Source organism: Strix aluco, chromosome 9, assembly GCF_031877795.1.
Source record: "Strix aluco isolate bStrAlu1 chromosome 9, bStrAlu1.hap1, whole genome shotgun sequence".
NCBI lineage: Eukaryota > Metazoa > Chordata > Aves > Strigiformes > Strigidae > Strix > Strix aluco.
This window is the reverse complement of record NC_133939.1, coordinates 29,715,638-29,737,237: the sequence shown is the minus strand read 5'-3', so window position 1 is coordinate 29,737,237 and position 21,600 is coordinate 29,715,638. Positions and strand designations below refer to the sequence as shown.

Below are 21,600 nucleotides of genomic sequence, written 5' to 3'. Positions count from 1 at the left end.
GTAAGTGCTGTTCATTTAGAGCTAAGTATTGAGTCTAATTACATGTACATTTATTTTTCCTAAAGCAGTCCAGGTGTTATGCACAGAATGTGTTTTAAGTATAGGTTCTTATTTTTCTAAAACCTTCTATTTCTCCCCTTGGGAAAAGGTGTATTTTCAGGTTAGTGTTTTTTTGTTGTTTGGGTTTTTTTAATGCTTCAGTTTTCTGTTTGGGAAAAGGTACTTGAGAAGACAAGAAGAAGAATATGATTCCCCTTAGTGGAGAATTGGCTTTTTTGATTTTGATGTGTCTACATTCTAAACTGCTATGTATTTTTACTTTTTTTTTTTTTTAAATCCTCTTTTTCTCTGCTGCCAAAGCTCTGGCCATGAAATAGAATCTGTTATTTTTTGCTGCAGAGCTCATGTTTCTCGAGGTAGCTATACAAACCAGCATATAGCAGATGTCTTAAAGATGCATCGGTAATACAAGATTGTCATTGTTTGCTATGTAAATTGCTGCTGTTTCCAGTGTTAGCTTCTAGAATGTGATTATCAAAATGTGAAACACAAAATTGTAGAATTTAGTGGAAGCATTTTACTGTTTACTTCATTCCCATCTTTCGTTCTTTCTAATTCTAATAACACGTGACAGTAACAGAATCTAGTTTAAAAAGATGCAGGCGGAAAACGTATTTCTGCCGAAAAAGTGTTTTACTGTATCTTTCCTGTGGGACTCATCTGAATGTAAAATACCCTAGCAAGAGTAACAGTTGCTTTGTAACAGTAGAGTAAAAGTAGCTGTCAGCCCTGTGTATAGCAAAAATTCAGGCTGAATTTTGTTGAATGTACCCAAGTCAACCTTGCTGAAGTCGCGTGTGCTGGAGTTAAGATTGCCTGTGCAACCCTCATTCAGCTTCCCTGTTCGTGATGGTTTTAATGATGGATTACTGTTTCTTCCACTGATTCCTTGCCATGTTTACGTATTAATAGGTTGGTTACCATAATCCTTCTCGATTATCTTTGTATATTACTCTTGTGTGACTTTATTCAAGTTACATGAGGGGCAGTTATAACGAGACTGTTGTTCTTGTAACCAGCCACCCTGGATCAGGGGTCAGCAACATTTGAAGTATGCTGGGCCTGATGCTATGCTTTTTGCAAACTAGAGGTTAAATATGTTGCTAGAAATATATCAGGTCCTGGGAGAAATTAATTACCAGAGAGATAAGATGATGTTCATCCGTAATGTCTTGCCTCTGTGGCTGGAAGCTAGTCTGGGGCTTTGTGGGAGCCAGGACCTGGGGACTGCTGCCTTTCTTAGCTATTTTTCTCAAGGTATTATGGTTCTTTGCTCCTAGCTGTGCTGTATGCCGTTCAAAATCCATCTTTGTGGCAGAGGTGGTAGTTGCTGACTCTTGCTTTAGAGGATATTTTTTTTTTTTTTGGTGGTGTTTTGTTTTCCAGAGATGATCACTCTTCTGTATAAATCAGCATACATGCCCTGGCATTCTTTGATCGCTGCTTTTAGCCAAGATTTCAGCTGACGCCAGTTCTTGGTAGCAGGGCATTGCTGTCTTGTACCTTTGTACAAACACATTTTTATCCCATATAAATCAATTGTACTTCAAGATCCAGATAGGCAGCTACCAGTTTTTGTTGATATCATGACCAAAGTGTGCTTTGGGAGTAAGTTTATACCAGATTAAACTGATTAAGGTTGGGGAACTGTGACATTTTCTTGTCCCTTCATCCTTTAGTACCTGTTCTGATGCAGAGATGTGGGAGAAATCCCCCTGTACTCTGCACTGGTGAGGCCACGCCTTGAGTATCGTGTCCAATACGAGAGAGATCTCGAGGTGCTGGAGCAAGTGCAGAGGAGGGCAACGAAGCTGGTGAAGGGCCTGGAGAATAAATCCTGTGAGGAGCGATTGGAGGACCTGGGACTGTTTAGTTTGGGGAGGAGAAGGCTGAGGGGAGACCTCATCACTCTCTACAGCTCCCTGAAAGGACATTGTAGAGAGGTTGGTGCTGGTCTCTTCTCACAGGTAATTAGTGACAGAACAAGAGGGACCGGCTTTAAACTGCAACAGGGGAGGTTCAGACTGGACACTAGGAAAAAGATTTTCACAGAAAGAGTGGTCAGAGTGGAATAGGCTGCCCAGGGAGGTAGTGGAGTCACCATCCCTGGATGTGTTTAAGGGTCATTTGGATGAGCTGTTGGGGGATGTGGTGTAGGGGAGAACTTTGTAGAGTAGGGCTGAGGGTTGGACTCGATGATCCCAAGGGTCTTTTCCAACCTGAATGATTTTGTGAGAAGGATAGTTCCGTGCACTGATCTGTCTGAGAGCTCTCGCTTTCTTTTAGTGAGGAGCAAGAGAACAGGGTGAGATGCCCATGGATGGAGAACACGGTTTGGGGAAAAAAGGGGCAGGCCTGGGTCGTTCAGGTTGAGGTCAGGTGAGAGGCAACCATGAAGCTGGAGTATGGCACTGCGAACAGGGGCTGTTGCCAGTTTCGAAGGCAAGGCACCGTGTCTGCCTGGAAAGCAAAAGCAAGAATATGTATAGATGAGAACGCTTCATCTGGTCCTAATAGAGGTTTATTGGTATAAACCCTCAGCCCTATCGGAGTCAATGGCAAAGCTGCACTTGACTTCAGTGATTCCAGATTTTACTAAGGTGTGATGTTATAGGAAGAAAAGATTACCAAAAAAAATTTGATAATTTCAGGCATATGTAGAGCCTTTGTCCTTTTACTGTTAAAATAGTGTTTAAGTAACTATCCGAGCAAAATATTTTATGTTAAATATGTGATCACATCAGGAAAAAATGTGAAAGCTTCTATTTGTTCTTGCATAGTGTAACTGGAGAGAGATATATTTAAATATAATGGATAGCTTAAAAAATAAAATCTAGGAAAAGATAGGAAGATAATATCTATGCCTTAATATTAACTATAACTTAAATATTTTGATTGTGCTTTTTGCAGAATTTTTTTATTTTGAATCTTTTAAGTTTTCTGCAAATTCTTATATGCATACCTCCAAAATACTGTGAAACACATGCTTTCAATATGGAGTTTCCTTATCCGTAAATATTATTTTAAGATATTCTTCAGTTGCGGTTTTCATAGGATCATACCAGCTTCTAGTGAGGCAAACTGAAAAACTCTCCTTGACTTTAAAGGGTTATATTGTGCTCGGCCTGAATAACCGATTTCAATTTTTTTGTAATTCTGTTCTGCTGATTGATATCCTGGAAATGAAGGCAAGGGCGGTAGTATGTTTTTTTTAAATTATGCATATACTGTTAGATACCTATTTTTTCTTCTATAGTTTTTGCTTCTCTTATATGGAAACATGCAGGGGTAAGCTAAATTATAATAGAATTTAAATTAATCTGTGGCATAGCACTGAAAATCTGTTACCAGTCTATATCAAAAAGATATGCTAAAAGTTTTCCTGTTAAAGCTCTAAGCTTCTTGATTGGAGAACGGGTAAAAAAAAAAGAAAATCCTTTTCCTATTTTTCTACTATACAGTCTTCTTGAAGTTCTTCCAAATTAGATTTTAAATGCCAATTAGGAGGTTGAATATACTAAAATAAAAGCAAATACAACCAAAATGGCCTCACCTTATGGCTAGTTAGGCTTTTTCTCTCAAAAGCAGAACCTTTGCTCTGAGCATGGCTTTGAGAAAGATATTCAGCTTAATGAACACATTAATTAGAACCATAACTATTTATAAGATAATTAGAAACGAAGCACGGTAAACCGGGCTTTTCCTGCAATTAATGGAGGATTAATTACTGGAGGTAATGAAGTGGATTTTTAAATGCATTAAGGTGAAGTACAGAGATGTGCAAGGCTTTGTGATAGTTGCATAATTATTCCAGGCTGTTTGAGCATAGCTCATATGAGATCGCTAATAAGCATCATTGCATCATTATGTATGCACTTAAAAAGACTTACCACCAAAATGACTGCCTAATTATTTCTAATTGGCAGGAGTCTGTGTAGTCATTGAGCTGTTTGTAGCCATTTTAAGGTTCATTTAACTATCCTTGGGGCCATGTGATAGATGGAAAAAAGCTTCAACTACACGCTGGCCTTGGCTGGCGCCGTTAATCAATTTTGGTGGGCTTCAGTTTGAAATGCATTTGCTCATGCAGAGGTCAAAACCTGAAGTAGTCCAAGCAAAGTTTTGCTTTTTGAAGCCACTTGACTGTATTCATTAGCAATTAGTAAAATAATTGTGTCTGTCACTATATTTGGATTTCCATATGACTTGGTATTCTTTCATCACTGTCCCTTCTTATAGCATATTAGCTTCACTGGAAACCAAATATTCTTCCAACAGACCCTTTTAGCAACTTCAGTGTAGTGGCATATGTTCCGATATACTACCTTTCTTCATTCATTTGTTAGCTTAAACAGTGCAGTACATTTCAACACAATCATCTAATTTGCTCCCGATTGATTGCTGAGTGAAAGTTTCTACCCAAGGACAACATTTTAGGGCTTTTAAGGGTATCTCTGAGGAATTAGTCATTAAGCATTAAGAGAGGAAGCAAGTAGTAGTCAAATCGAATTCTGACGTTTACCAGAGTTTGGTAGTTAGGGGCATCTATTTCCAAGATGTTGACAGCTCTGTATATTCAAGGACATCTTCTGGCAGAAGCAAGCTATGTAATAATCACGCTTGTTTAAAAACTCATTCTTACGTGAATGTTAGTGCACCGGTTCTGTCAATAATTACGTTAGAAATGTTGTGACTATCGTTTGAAAATGACCGTTTTGAGATGTTATAATTAGTATGTAGTTATTTTATCTGACCGTGTCAGATTTAATGTGACATCCCATTAGGTAAGCGTCTGTGAAAGTTTTCAGTGAGTGCGTTGTCCTGTTGAACATAATCATAACCATCTGTGGGATGTTGTCAGCGTACATAAGCCATTCATATAGCTTAAGAAAACACTGGTGAGCAAATTGTAGGCTAATAAAATAAAGGTCAGCTTTGCCATTTTTGCTACGAAAAAATGTAGTTCTAGTCATTTAATGTTAAAACATAAGTTTAAAAAATAATTGTTCAGATTATGGTTAAAGTGTAACGTTGCTTGAAAATACTCATTTTAAAAAAGAAAAAAAATGTCACTTATTCATGAAATATTAGTTCAGATAACAGATAAGGGGCTAAAGCAAGTGAATTGTGGTAGCATAAACTAAAATATAAACTAATCCTTAAGGAAAGCTGCAGAATTTTTTCAATTTTTTAAAGTAGTTTTAATTTGGAGATGTTTATAATGGTAATCTTCGAGAAGAGATCACTTCTGTGAACAAATATTCAACACAGAAAAACTATATAAAATACAAATAGCCTTTCTTATTGAAATTTTATTTTTTGAAGTCCCGTCAAATATGTGGTAATGGAAATGCTGCTCTGTAGATTATCAAAACTGTTACTTGGAAATACATTTTAGAGTGGAGCGGCAGTTTTAATCTGCCTTTGAACTTTCCAATTGGTTGTATTGGAAACTCTGGTGTTAGTCAAAATTGTAACTACTGGTGAGTAAATTTTTCGGTGATGTAATGTAGCAGTGCAATGGGAATCGTGTAAGTATAGCTGTCATGGTAGTTCTAGAACTGTTCACAGCAAGAACTTGAAATTTATGTAATTACCAAATTTCAACATCAACACGTCTGTGTTGAGTTTGGGGTTTGGAGTGGACCCCAGTCGCCAACCTTGCCCTATAAAGCCTCTCCTGGTACCAAATGTCCTCCTCGCTGAAGGCAGGAGGCCCCTTCTGCCGACCTTTTGGGATTTGCTTTGGAAGATCAGCTCGTGTTCGCCGGGGCTTTGTTAGAGCGGTGCTGTCAGGGGCCTTCAGCATGCTCTGAAACAGTGAGCAGCTTTGGCCAGTGCTTCCCATTCCTCTGGACTTTTCTCTGTCTTAAAGCAGTCATCTTTTCTAGTGTGACTTGAATTTACTACCCTGTACTGATGTTGTGCTATTTCTCTGCAGACTACCCAACATCGGGGCACTGGTAAATAGCGTTATGCCACGTGAAAGTCACAGCAAACGTCATCTAGATAACTTTTTTTTTTCTGTGTGTTGGGAGAAAATGACTGACCTGTTTTCATTGATGTGCAGTTTATAAACTTGTATCTAATTATTGACTAACAAAATGCAATTTTTGCTAGCTAGAAGTCATTAATCTTTTGTGAACTCTTTAATGCACTGTATTTTAACAGTTTAAAGATGCTTTGTCCTCTAACAAATATATGGTGTACAATTAAAGATTGTACTGTTATGGCAGCTGAGGACTACAAACCAAGAAAATACGTTGGAAAGGATCGTTTGTCAAGATTTTAGAAATCTTTTTTAGCGTATTTTAAAATGCATGTTACAAAATAATTTAATAAATAACTTGGTTTTATTTTAGGTAGAGCTGTTCCCTTTCTGGTGAGGTGATACCTGGACCTAACTCTTCTACTAAACCAGAGAAGAGAAAATCTCATATTTTTCAAGCAGTAAAAAAAAAAATAATCAAATTTCACACACTGAGCAAATTAGTCGTGCCCTTCCCACAAGTTAGAGTAATCAGATCAATCTAGCAAATGTCATGCCCCTCTTCAGCTATGACTCCTGGAAGTGGCACTGTGGGCTATGCCAGTCTGCGTCCTGCGTTACTCGTAGCTCAACTCCTTTGCTTTGCCTTGGCTGGAGACCCCCTGAGGCCAAGTGGTCCAGTCAAGGATAGACTTGTTGCCAAGGAATCAATATCATTTTGCTTTCCTTGAGATTTGAATTAGGGAATGTTAAATAACTCTTGGTTTTTGTTGGTTTTTTTTCCCCCCTTTGAAAATGAGTTGAAAATGGCCAAATGGTATTCTTTCCCACTGCTGCTGCTTCTGCTCCATCCTGAGTGTTGTGCTATATGCTACAACTTATAAATAAATGATAGAGCAATCAAAGGATAGAACAAACAAGCAAAAAGTTGCTAATGCTAATTCTTGCCCTCAGTCTTTTGCTTCGTTTGTCTGTGAAAAGTTCAGAGAGTTTTTTTGGAAAACTGTCCATTCCTCAAAAATGTGTATATACTGAAAATTTACATGTTTTTTTGTTCATAACATTACATTGTATTTTATTTTCCAGTGGGTAGGCAAACAACAGCTGCTGGATAGGGCATTGGAAGAGCAAAGAGAAAATATGCCCAAGAAATGGGAAATGTAGGCGAATTTCAAGCAAGCCTTCAATTTAAATTATTTTCTGCTAGTTCTCCATTATTAATTTAAGTCAGCTGGTTATTCTTCCTTAAGTCTCCAATATCAAGAATTTTAACTATCAAATCAGAATATAAGGGTCCTTTTTTTTTTTCTTTTTCATGATTCCAGTCTACTGTTAAATTTACTGTGAAAAGATTGTAAATCAAAACAAGGTAGGTAGTAGGATCAACGTGAACACAAGGAAAGGAGGGCGTGTGTATCGGTGCTGTTGTAGGGCTCAGCTGCTCCCTGAGGAGAAAACCAGCGACCTGATCCGATGGGGTCCTTAGCTGGATCTGATTGCCAGGATAAAAACAAAATACCTGCACAGCCACACACCTTACACCTTTGATTGTCCTATTGACTAGACCCAGTGAGCAAGTATTTGCTAAAATCAGAGTATATCAACAGATTTCTAGCCACAGACTGCAAAAGCACATTAGATTGCAACTCTGATGTTAAGTCCAAGTCAGTGGAGCTGCTTACTCAGAGGGGTGATAATTAGGGTGTGTTGTTACTCACCCCAGCCTGAAAGGAGCATTAGAAGTCTGAATGTTGCAGATCAGGCAACAGGAGAAAGTAAGATCTCGAGTATTCTGATGGAAGCTTTCCTGAAGACTGTGGTAAAGTATCTGAATTATGGAGTATTCCCATGCGTCAGCTAAATTAAAAAGATCGAATGATCTGAATAATACAATGAAGTCTTGACCTTATTGCAGAACATATCTTACAGTAAGCTGATACGATCACAAGATCGGCGCATCTTACAAAACTGAAGCTTGGTAACCAAAGTTATCAAGTTTCTAGTACGTTGCAGCTGTGAAGTACAATAGATGGTTAGAGATGATATCATCTCATCCGAGGAATGGTAATATCTTGATTGCCTGTGGTTAGTCAACATACCCTTATGTTACTTATAATAGGGAAGTGTCAGACAGGAATCAAGCCCTTAGTGTGCTGTCTGCGGTAGCGATGAGTATTCAAAGTAGAATTTCAGCCCCAAAGACTTGGTATTTTGATTAGCAGCAGGAAACAATATGTGTGGGGAAAATACAAAGTTGGAGAGACATGAAAAACACACAACAGTCTGCCAGTACAGTGACCCGCAGGCAGCGAGCGATGTCACTGTAGGCACGGGGACATCAGTGGCTGCTGAAGAGGCACCTGAAGGTGGTGGAGGGGTAGTAGCAGGTTTTCATTCCTTAGTACGTTGTTACCTTAATATTAACGTTGTTACACCTTTCAGTTCTGAAATCTCATGATGTTCCCATTCCCTCCCCTCCAACTTCCCCATAATGCTGTTAATATTCTGGGAGTCGTGATGTAGCTGTTGGGAAGAGAATTGTTGAAGGCTTTGAGGGACACAATAGGTAGTGTTTTATTTTTGGTGTTGGCTTAACTGCATAATTTTGATAATATTCTCAGTGATGGAAGTAATACAGTTTACATTTTCATTCTTGCCTTATTGAGATGAGTGTAGTACATAATAGCTGCTGTGCAGGCTTCTTGCAGGTTCACAGGAGGGGCATGCGATGCTGGTCTGGGATTATTTCATGTTTTTGCTGTGGTTTTCTGAGGTTTTGTGATTTTATGTTTTAAACAAAAAGCAAAACTTAGAAGAAAATTCTGTGGTAAAACTGAGAATCTTTTTAAAACCAAGGCATAGGTATGCACAAGTCACAATTGATCTTTATTACCCATTTAAATTGGGATTAATATAAATTAATTTGTGACCAGTATCATCAATTGATCAGAACAGTCATAATACATTTTGAAGTATAATAATTAAGTAGTTTTGTTGCTTTTGTATTTTATTAAAACAATCTAAATTTTGTTGCTTCTCTTTTTGGTACATTTTATTTTACAGTATTTTATGTAACAATTGCAGGTTCCATGATGAAAACACTTTTGTTTTAGAAAACGAAGTGAAATTTTCAGAGTTTCTCCCCTCCCTTACTTGGAGTTTTTAATTAGTCATTATTGTTGAGGTTTGGGAAAGACACAAGAGGGTTATAGGTGATAACTTCCAGTAAAGTAGATTTTGCAGCTGATAAGCCTGTCAGCTATGTATTCTTCATCAGTCTCCAGCAAATAAGCCATTCAGTATTCATCTAGGAGTATACTAAAAAAGACCATGTTTTCCTCTATCTACTTTGTGTTTGTAAAATACGAACTACTAAAGTAAGATGCATCTAACTTGCACTTGTAGAATGTGTATTAGAAAATAGTAATACAATATCCAAACTGTTTATGTTGTGTCTTCAAAAGATTTTGATAGTATTGTGTGATGTTTTTCCTTTTTTGTGTGTGTGCTTCAGGAGTTTCCACAGCCCTTTTATGACTTAATTTTCAAAGACTTGATCCTAGAGTTGAGTTATGGCTATTTTCATTAAATATGTTGTTGTTTCTTTTTTTTAATTTGGGAAAACAAGATGGTATTCTAGAAGTCTTTCTATATGCCTCATAAATCTATTGTGGTAAAAAGTATAGGTAGAATACCTCAAACTTTTTACATCTTGTAAAATGTAAACCTAAAATATCTTATTATCACTGAATTATGGAAAAAGTTTTCATTTTTCTTAATTGTGAGCACAGAGTAATGGTTTAATTTGTTACCAGTCAAGTAGAAGTAGACACACGGCTTTTCATCCACGTATTATTTCCAAAGCATCATTTGAGACCTCTGTTCATCATGTGAATTGAGTCTGTCTCAATAGTTTCAGTCTTTTAAGGACAAGCATATGCTTTAATCTTGTCTTTAAGCAGAGATTTTTTTTTTTGCTTTTTAAGTGGTACTGCAACTTGCTGCAGTGTTGAAGAATGAGAAATGCTGAGATGGTTTTTTTTTTTTCTGTTGGTACAGTTTTGGATCCGTGCTGGTGGTACGGTCTGAGTGCCTCGTGTTGACAGCAATGGTGCTGTAATACTCTGGGTTAGGGGGGTTTTTTTGGTTGATTTTGTTTTTGTTTTTTTTCAGTTTATGAGAACAGTTACTGTCCCATGGTGTAAGTTGATTTCAAGCATCTGTTTAGGTAATTTAATTCAGCTGTCTGATACCTCATTGTGGATCTAAGTATACAGAAATGTTATAACAGTTTTAAGCTTGAACCACGATTGGGACCTCAATCTTTTACAATCACAAAAAATAAACCGGTGATCTTGTCAAAGAGAGACAGAAGAGTAGCAGATACCTAGAACTAATTTGAACTTCTCAGAGGCAGCAGGGAAGTGAAAAAGTCAACCTTGAAATCTCACTTATGTTCCTTAACATTTTAACATAATATTGGAGGTGGTGTCAAATTTACAACAAATAATTACCTGGATAGTGATTCCATCTGGAAAATTAATTTGAGCCTTTTCAGTGCTGTGTGATGCATCCAGATCTTCCTGTCATAGCAGATGCAGAGTCACTAATGCCTGCATGATGCAGGAATGACTAATCTGGTGTATTTATTGAGAGTCCTGAAAGTAAGCTGGACCCTTGTTTTTTAAAATAGATTCCAGCTGTATCAAGAATAGAATAACTGCATGTGTATGTATAAATTAATTACAAAGTCTGATGGTTTTACTTGCTAATAGCATATGTTATCTTATTCATGTAGAATTCAAGTTTTCCCATTCTTTCTTTTTAAAGAACGTAAAAAAAATATGTAAAATGTATAATCCTGTAGGAAAGACAATCTAAAGGAACAGAAGTTTCATACAGCCCATTTTTTTTTTTTTTTCTGGTTGCTTTTTCTTCAACCAAAGCAGTGGCAGTTTTGGAATTCCGTTAGGAGAAGGGAAGGAGTTCTTCTTGCTGATATCTTTGTGTGGCAAACTAACAACTGTTTTGCTTTTGCTTCACCTTGTGGTTGAGTAGCTCTTAAATTCTTGTATGAGCAGAAGACAAGGTGGACATCCTCAACTCGCTTGAGCTTTTTTTTTGTTTTATTAACAGATTACTGGAATTAATAATTACTTCTCTTATCAACCTTAACTTTCGTTTCATATGGAAGTTTATATATAGTGTATGTCAAGCTGGGTACTGCAGACATTTGTGTGGGTGTATGTGGCTTTATGCCCTTGAAGTCTAGAACTTCAAGACGGCTAGAACTGCTTTGAATGAGAACGGAAGGGGAATCAGAGGGGTGGCTTTTTTCTTAGTTTATTTAATAGCCAGGACAGTGTACTAACTTCTGTTTCTTTGTTATTTTATTACCTAAAGGTCATTAGAATTAAATTCTAGCTTTTTCTGCTCGGTCATGAGATGGCTACATGAATGTAGAGTTTGAAAAAAGTTGTGTTTTGAGGCAGTCTCAAAAGAAAGATGTGAGAGAAATTCACTTAATGTAATACCAGATGTGTTCTTAAACTGATGGTCCTAATTTGAGGTGAAATCTTAGCAAAGAGAGGCAGTTCAGAGTCTTCACTGAGATTAACAAGGACAATGAATGATGCAATGCATTTCCCCCTGATAAAGATGTGGCCCAAGATCCTCAGCTCCTTTGGAGCAGTTATATCTAGGGCAATTAGTGACCTCTGTGTAAGCTAAAGGACTAAACTGGGGAGAGAATCCCCTCCTGCCATCGCTAATGGAGTGGAACAGCTCGCAATTCCAGTAGATCTGTGGGAGCTGTTCACACAGCTGTTCTCCCCTCCCAAATCCCAGCCAGCACACTTCATTACACTTACTTTGGCCACAGCTGCTCCCACAATCCTGCCTCTGTGTAAAGCCTGTTGAAAAACAGTGTATATAGTTTTCTGTGCCGAACGAAAAATAATGTGTATCCAATAACGCTGCAGTTAGTTTATGTACTTACATACATATCTGTAATGTGCATCTGGCCGTCTCAAGCAGATCATGCTTCTGCACGCGGGGAAATGCTCAAGTGAGCCATTTGGTGAAGGAAGCAAATTATAGTTACATAGGGTTAGTGTACCAAGCTTTGTTAGGCATTTTGTAAAAGCACATCAACCAAACCAAATGGTTTATCTCCATGCTTGAATAGCAGTTAATCTATGATTTATAGTTCTGGTTTTCAGGTAATACTTAGTAAAGTCTGTTTTCTGGTTTTATTTTCCCATGAAGGCTTTTGTGGAAGTGCTCCTGCAGCTGGTAGGGCCGTAGTCAGCGTCTCTTCTGTCACTCCTTGCTTAGGCAAGGAGTTCTGCCCAAACTCCACGGGAAACAAGTCTGAGCAAAGGACTGCTGACACAAAAGCTCAGCTTAAGTAGACTTCCTGTATTTCTGGAGTTGGTTCTTTTTCACCCCTTTGTTGATCTGCTGTAGGTTTTCCAACACCTCTGTGTGCTGAACCAGAGACATGCTGCCATTGCCAGCACTGATCTAGAGTCTGTCAGCTACTGTAAGCAGAGTCTTGGTGGGATAGTCAAGGCATTGTGGCAAAGAAGGCACTTTAATCTTCCTTGGAAGTGGGAAGAGGTAGACCAGAAGGTTGTAGTCTGGAGAACTAGATTTGTAACAAACAGACTGCTGGAGAATAAACAACACTTAAAGTAGCATCTTCTCTATCTGTTCTTCCGTCCAGCTGCATTTCTGTACTGTTCATGCCAAGTTTTCAGTAACTACTTTGATTACAGCTTACTGGAATTTTGAGTATTATTGCCTCAAATGTTTGATTATGTAATTAACGTAATTTATAGGTGGAGAATTGTTTATTGCTGATCTAAGTTGATGCCTATATTTGGTGAATCCTTTTTCTCAGTTCTGCAAACAAGGGTCGTGATTATCCCAGTTATTGGTTATAGTTTCTCTTGCTTTTCTCTGGCACTATGGATGATTTTGTTACTATCTTTAATATCCCTCTATTTTGTCACTTATCAACTATCTAAACTGCTGGCTTGAAACAATTTATTTTTCCTCTTAGCACCAGTCTCATTTCAGACTTAAAAGCTGACTCTACTTCTGCCTAGTTTCATTTTCACTCACCTTCTATTTCACAATAAATAAACAAACCATATTATCGTACATATTATCTATATTTAACTTCCTCAAATGCATGCATTTTAAAATTGCAAACTAATAGTGACCTGAAATGTTTTACAGAGGTAGCCATGTTGGCATAAAAAATATATATGTAGTATGAATAATATCTACACTCTGAACAATTGCATTGGATGCTTGAAATTATTTTGCCTTCCCCAAGAACTTGTACCATGATTTTTTTTCCTGGTAGTGAAGTTGAGTTAAACAAGAAACTTTCTCTTAATATGCTTTGAAAGAGAACATGTAATTTTGCTGCAATTAGTTGTGTGTTTGCACCGTGTCTTTATGACCAATATGAATATCCAGGTTTGATGCAATGCAGTTGTGTTTCATTGTTCTTTCCCAGACTTTTGATTTATTGCTAAAGTATTAAAAAGGCATGAATTTGTTGGGTTTTGTTTGTGGCTGTTGAGCTAATAATAATCTAATAAGAATTGTATCAGCTGAGAGATACTTAGAAGAATGCCAGGGAAGAACTCAACATCTCGGAATCTTTCATTGGGGTAGTGGTTGCTGTTTGCCAACAAAATAGCTTATTTTTTCCAAAACTTACCTTTACTGAAAGAGCGTTTGTTTTCTTCTGTTTGAGCTGTCTTGGTTTTGTGCTCTAATCCCTCTTTCCATTTAAAAAAAGTCTATGTCAGTGACTGTTTTCAAATTGTAGTGTTTTGAAAAGATTAGATTGTACCTATAAGATATAGTTCAATGCTTTAGTGCAATATAATTGGGGAAATACTAAACGACACTGACCTCATTTCCTTTAGAACAATGAAAATTAATAGTTTCACGTTTTATTAGGCTGATATTCCAGATGTAGTGTACATTTAATTAAGTGTAGTTTCCTTTTGGTTATGGTATGTGTATCTGCTTTTTGTCGCAAATTCTTTCTAGTTTTACAGTTTTCCACATGTTTTCTTTCACCATTTATGATTTTTTCAAAGCAGAGCTATAAGGATTTAAATCACTTTAGCATGCAGCAAAACAGTTCCCATTCAAACAATAAACGCCATTTTAAAAAGCCTTTAGATCTTCTGTCACTTCATAAATATAAATGTATAAAAACATTATGCAGTTGTAGTGCCCACCTGCTAATTAAATGCAGATTTCCTCAAACTTGTTTTAAAATCTGCTTATTTGTTTCAACTCTGTCTCTGTTCAGAATACATATGGCCCTTGTGAAACTAATTATGCTTATGGAGCAGCTGTTAAATTTAGTGCAACTAATTTTATCCAATATTTTACATTTTAATTGATTACCTGTGAAGAAATTAGCAAATTAACACTTATTGTGCAGTAACTGAATGGGCTTTTATGGATACTTTCAATTTTTACAAGTGGACTAAGTGTTGATGGAATAAAGACATTTCTTAGGATTTTAGATAGGAAAGTTATTGGTGAGCCTTGATTATCTGGTGTGAGAATTTAGGGATACTGAGTGATGCCAAGCATCTGTGTGTTCTGTAACTTAGACATGAAAAGCAGATTGGAAAGTAATAGCTTTTCACAGAATTTTGGTAACATATGGGCTTATCTGGATCTAAGAACTCTTTGAAGATCTTTGAACTTGACTAAATGACTTAACCTTTGGCATGGTGGGTGGGTGTTTTGTGTGTGTTGGTTTGGGGGGAAGGGGGTGTACATGCTGGCAGTCTATTCTCCAGCTTGGTGGGTTTTTTTTCTCCAGTAGTTCTATGATTTGAACTCTTTGGGACTTGCTTTAATATGAATAATCGGGATTGTTTTTATTTTTCAACAGTAATAAAATAGAAAATCTTTATTCTCTGCTTGATCTGTGGACTTTTGTTCCTGTTTACTGATGAATTCTTAGCACAGATGACTTCTTGTAGCTCTGTTTCATGAAGTTGTATCATTATCTCCTGTTCTGTATATATTGCAAGATAATTTAATAGTAATTCATAGTAACATATAGGTGAACTCATTCATGCTACAAATGGAAATGTACCACAGCTTGTTATACACTGAGTAGCAAATCTAGTATATGTTAATTTTCACTTTATGAAACTATCTTCCCCTGTCGAGAGCCTATTGTGTATTTTGGATTTAATATAGGCCTTAGGGAAGTTTGCATAAAGCGTTCTTAAAACAAATATTTCAGGATTTTGGGCTTATAGGCAAAGAAAAAAGACAGCTCTCTTACTAAAATGGTAACATGTTGTGAAATGAAGTTCTGCAGCATGAAGTGCAGCTTTTCAGGTGCTTAAGCCTGGCCCAGTGAAGGTGCTGATATTGGTTTGAGGTCAGCCCTTGCTCATCTGCCATTACAGAGAGGCTCTGCCTCATGAACCCAGCCTGTGCTGCTGGGGGATGATACTGCTAAATACGGAGCGTATTTGAGGTAATTTGAAGCATCATTTTTCCTGTTGGTCTTGATCTTAATTTTTTAATTACCTGCAGCCATGATGTATTAGAGAAAGGTCAGCAGCCTTACCTGAAGTTGTCAAGGCATGATCTAAATTTCTGAGGTTTCACTGTTCAAGTTCTGCAGTTGCCACAGAAAAGTGGATGTTAGAGATTGAATGTTACCTCCTTCTTTAAAAGAAGAGAAACAGCGTAAAAATTAAGTGGAGAAAGCTATTTGGGTTATTTGTTTTTTGATGAATGCAGGGATAACCTGTTTGTAGGCAAAAACCGTTGCCTTTTTATTTCCTAAGTGTTTTGCAGTTCCCACTCGTTCCTGCGAGACTTTCACTGCAGAGTCCCACCGCATTTCAGTGCTTGTCCATTTTCATGGACAAAGTGGGTACAGTTTCATGCATTCTAGAAGGTATAATTGCAGCTTTTGCTTCAATCACTGCTAATCATCATTTCTTATGGCACTTCATAGAAACTGAGAGCTCTAAGAGTGCACACACTAGCAGAGATCAAGAAGATTGTGGTCTTACCTGCTTAAGCTCAGCAGTTCTTATATGGTTTATTGCTGGCTTCCTGTTAATTTCGGTTCAGTTTTGGATGTATTGCTGGCAGAACTTCTCTTATCATGTAAGATTAAATTGTTCTAGGGAATTATACTGCCAAGTTTGTTATTTTTGCCAATTTATGTCTGTTATCTTAAAGTATTCAGTCTTTGTGCTTCGTTTCATCAAAATGTGGTAAAAATGACATAATGTGTCTTAATTCATAATATACTAAGCTGTTACTTAGTTAAGCAAATAAATTTTAAAATTTTCGTGTGTCTACTTTTGTGAGAAGTCCCTAAGATTTTTTTTTTTTCAGACTAGTACAAGACTTAAACAAGAATTGAGATTCAGCTTAAATTTGTTAATGGAACTGTGTTTCATGGTTGCCTAGTGGCTTGTCTAATAATCCTTTGTTACTATGGGTTTGGATAGATTGTGAAGGAGAAACGTTAATGCAAGACAAGCTTTTTCAGAAATACTCATTGCTGTACATCATTGGAAACGCAGTCGTTACCCCAGTTTAAAAATGATTAACGGAATCTAAATTTCACCAGCATTCAGGAATTGAAGGGAGTGTTAATGTTCGACTGTTCCTTTTTTCTTTGCCTCAGTTTTCCTTATTTACTTCACCCCTATTTGTGGCTGTAATCTTTCTGTATTTCTGGAGCTGTGTTGCTTGATCTGTGCTTTAGCAAGACTGTTTGCAATCAATATAAATAAATACAATTAACTTAGCAAGCAGAGTTCGTTTTCTTTGGGAGCACTGTAGTGCTGCAGCATCAAGGGAAAATAGTGAAATGTTCAATATTTTCCAAGAACTTTGTGTAATGATGGAAACCCCAGGAAAACTCATCTTTGGAGGAGGTGAGGCTGTCTCTGCGGATCCATCACAGGTCCACGTGGCTGGTGTTTGCCCGGCGCTACATCAAGAGGCCGTGTTGGGGTGTGCTGGTGTCTATCCCTCAGCACTCCTGTCTTGGCTGCTCTGTCCTGCACCGTGCAGATAAACCCTGTGTACAGCTTAGCCACTGGAGAACAAACGTTATCAGAGAGCCTGCAAGTTGATTCAGGCGCAGCGGAATACACTAGATCTGCTTTGCAGCACTTTTCCTCCACTCTTTTCTCTATAGATCCCCTGAAATAGGGCATCGCAGTCAGGTTGGGTTAGGCTGGGGGTCTGCAGCCCACGGAGCCAGCCAGACTTGACACTGAGCTGCCCCAAAGACCCTTCTGCCTGTGCTAACTTGTTATCTGAGCTAACAAGTCTGACCAAACCGAAGTTGGCTCTGCGTGAAGCCAATTCTGGATTGTCTGCATCTGTGCTCTGGGCTGATCTACAGCCCAGATCAACTGCTCTGATAATTGAAGAATTGACTGAACTAATGTGTCCTGCAGAGATGGCTTCTGTGGAGTAGAACTTAACATTTTTGTTAAGATCTTCACTGTAATATCCCGTTGATAGTCATCTGCCTGCCTCACCTGCGTGACTGGGACAGGGAACACAAGCTGTATCAGCTATTTTCTATAACTGTAAACCCTTACAGGATAAACAATGATTAGGGATCACTCCAGGCTCATGAATTTTGTGGGTGCAAAAGATTACAAATGAAAGAACAGTGACAGCTTCAGTTTGTCAGTGCTGTCATTATTCCAAATTTGATACAAGTCTACTTTTAATTTTTAAAAGCTGTTTTTCTGTATACAAATGATACCTGCCATTTGTTCTACCTAGACACGTGAGTGAACAGAAATCTAGGATTTGAGCATCCAGCTAATCTGCACTGAATTTGCTGTTATTTGCACCTGTAAAAGGTGGATGTGAAATCAAGCTCAAATTTGAGCTGAGAAAGAAAGCGCTCTAGCAATAAATATTTTAGATTCCTCAGTTATTTCTGTTTGAAGGACTCTACACCCTTAAGTAAGGAGAGGCCTTGCATCAAATGAAGGTGATTTGTGTTACTATAGGGCTTTTTTTGGTTTATTTTTTTTTTTAACTGTTTCTGACTTTGCATCTTGCCTGCAGAGTTCTCAGAAATCATGGTTAGCTCTGAATAGTGAATATCTGTAGGACAGGGGTCTGTAAATCTGTGCGTGCCTCATCATGGTGCGTGTAAAACCAGTGTCTTTGTGCCAACCAAAAAATAGATCTAATATCCCGGATACTTTTTTAGGTCAAAACTTCCTCTACCTGAGGACTAAAGAATGGATGGATGCTTTTTAATTTGTGATGACATAATAAGAAGCCATTTTGAGACAGAAAATGTTCTCTAGTTCATAATACGCCACTTAAGTGGTAATTTGATCTATTGTATTAGTGCTAATAGTGTGCCTGATAATAGGAGATATTGTGTTGCAAGAGATGCCATCTGCTGAATGAAACGTAAAACTGAGGCTCTGACCTCTTGTGCTAGTCTGAAAGGCTCCGTGGCAAGAATAGGTATGTTAACCCCAGGACGCTGGACAAATTCCAGACTCAATAGCAACATTCATCCTAAATGTAATTTATAGCTTCATCTGGATGTAGTATTTTCTTTTGCTTATTCTATTGTTGAGTTTTATTAAACAGTTGTTGCCTTTTAAATTGAGTGAGCTTTTCTATGTGATTTTGCTTTTAAAGGCCTTTGGAGTTTTGCACTCCAAGTGGTGCTAAATAAATTTTTTATACTGTTTTAAAAAATGCCCTTCCCCCCCCAACCCTCTCAGTACTTAATGAAACTTTTCAATGAGGTGCCATCAGAACTTTTATGAAGATGTACGTTGTAATAGAAACTAATGCAAACTTGAACTGCTGTTTTCCTAAATGTTCATTGTCTATAGCTTCTTGTGTACCCCAGAAGAGATGTATTGATACCTGATAAATCATAAACTAAGATTTAGAAAATTGTCTACAAAATTCAGGAGTAATGAAAAGTTTTTTTGGATATGTATAGAAACAGTCACATTGTAATACTTCTTGATCTTTTTTCATTCAAGTATATCAGTAACAACACACATTTATTACAGAGGAATGGATAACATGATTGAGAACAGAGTATCCTATAGCTGTGTAGGAACTTGTAACAAAGAACCAAATATGTGCACAAACCCTTGCACCTGTGTGCAGTTTCTCGCATTATTGGGCCTGTAGGCTTGGCCTTTTTATAGGTTTTCTGCAAAGTGTGTTTCAAATCTGAATTTGATATTGAGAAGCTGTGTTCAAGTGTCAGCTCTACAGGCTAAAGATGGGGGTTTGAACATGTCACTTCTGGTTTTCCAGGTTTTTGTTGGAAAATTGTTATTAATAGTAATGTATTTAATATGTAAATACAAGCACTTAATAGCAGGTGTAAATTCTTTGTTTATTTGCCAAGCTAAATTGATGAGAACTTAAGAATTGAAAGTTTAATGTTCAGGAAAAAATTTCCTTCCTTTCTTTCTTCAATAGCTCCAAAGATTACTGTGGTAATACCAGATTACTTTGTTAATGGGTGAATGCTAAGTAGTGTGGTTTAATTTATTTTGCATTCTTCCTTGAGAGTAGAAGCAATGCTTTATTTTTCACTTTTCTTTTGATAAATTGGCAGGTTTTTGTTTAAAAGTATTAAATTACTGAATGATTTAAAAATGTGTTTAAAATAGTTGGATTATATAACAAATCTAACATACAGTGACAGTGAAAAATGTATGACTGCTAAATTTTAATACTATGGATTTTGTGTAGATCACGATCAAGACCTCGTCAACGTTCTTATAGTCGAAGTAGTGAAAGATCCAGTCATAGGAGAACTCATAGCGGGTCTCGTGAAAGAGAGCGGCGTAAAGGCAGAGAGAAAGAAAAAATAAAAGAGAAGGGCAAAGGAAAAGAAAAGGAGATATATGGCACGAAGCATGGGTAAGTGAAATGACAAACAATGTATAATAAAAACAGGGAACGATTTAGTGTTGTTTTTCTTTTCTCTCATCAGTTTGCTTGATAGTACATGATATTTTATATAAACTAAGTGGAAATGATTTAAAATCTTTGAATAGTGTGATTCTTAGTATTTTAAAATTCTGGAATGTGACAACATTTCAAACTAAATGATGGTTTAATTTACTATTCTTCCCCCCCCCCCCCCCCCCTTGATTTGCAAATATGCTAAATAGCTTTCTTCAATTGATTAATCTAAATATTTTTCCAATACATAATAACCACAATTTAAGGAAAACTTGAGGAGTATTGGAAAGTACAAAGAGTGTTTCCTTCGGAAAGATGGTTTTCACTGTTCATTTGCCCTCCTCCCTTGTCAGAAGTTCCTATTGGGCTTCTTTTGTGGCTCAAAGTCCAGTTTCAGCAGAAGCACTTGCTATGGGTGAGTGACAGACTCTGCCTTTCAACACCTGCTGTCAACCTAATTTCTGCTTGAAATGACTTGGATTGTTGATCTTGTTTTTACAGATTTCAGAAAAGGCAATTTGTGTAATTACCTCTCCTGTATACATCTTCATCTCCTACAGCCTTTACTGTGATGTTTAGCTTTTCCCTGTTCATGGGATTGGTTTCAAGAAGGAAGACACTGGTGTGTCACTCATTAATTTCCCTTTGGTGGGTTCCCACTGAAACGCTGAATGGGGATTTCTAGAGCAGCATCTTCCACCCACTTTCATGGAGGTATCTCGCAGTTACCTCCCTGGTTTTACGGCTTGATGATACTAGTTAGTCAGTGTCTCTCAGATATCATTACCTCCATGTCCATGGTTATAGCACTGATTATGTAAATATCCAGGATTAGCTATTTGCATGGTTTTTTCTTATTTGTAGTACTGCTGGGAACTTCAAGAGTGGCGTCTTCCACTCATTTTAAGGGATACTTTCCTCATTTTACTAAACCACAGGGGATATTTATCTCTTCTTGTTGCGAATGTTTTCAGCAATCAGTAGCGTTCAGTGTAAACAGAACCCCTGAGATGTTTGCAGTACATCTGATAAGTCAACAACAAGATGCCTTTTACCCATTTACCTGAAGTTCAAATATATTTTGATACTTCTAGAAGACTTGAGGAGAAGCTTGGATGTTCCAGCCAAAATTATTTTTTTTTTTTTAATTGAAGTAGAAAAGTAGGGAAAGGATCCATACTGAGCACATAACATTTGGTGCGTGAGAGGTTTTCTGGACTTTGTGGAGAAGCACATCTTAAATCACGTTGGAGTGTGCGGCAGCGCTCTGTTAGCATACTGCCTGACTTCATGTCCTTTTATAATGACGGTCGATATCAGAGAGCTGTAGGAAGAACACAGAAGTGCCCAGAATTTTTTTGGAAGCAAGCAATTTAGCTTTATATCTTGACAACTTACAAAATTGCTTATGCTAAATTTGAAAACAAAATGCCCTGTTTGGGTCATTTCCAAGGTAGTTAGGACAAAGAGTACAAATTGATAATAGAAACATTTTGTGACATCAGTCCACTTTCCTCTGAGCTCAGGTACTG

At 37.4% G+C, this 21,600-nt stretch overlaps 1 protein-coding gene across 1 annotated transcript in view; it reads left to right on the top strand.

Annotated features, from left to right (window-relative positions):
* Positions 1-21,600, top strand: part of RSRC1 (arginine and serine rich coiled-coil 1) — a 173,479-nt gene that overhangs the window by 17,645 nt on the left and 134,234 nt on the right. Inside the window, exon 4 of the mRNA XM_074833870.1 lies at positions 19,853-20,023. Within this exon, the coding sequence (XP_074689971.1) occupies positions 19,853-20,023 (171 nt within the window). The remainder of the gene's footprint in view (positions 1-19,852; positions 20,024-21,600) is intronic.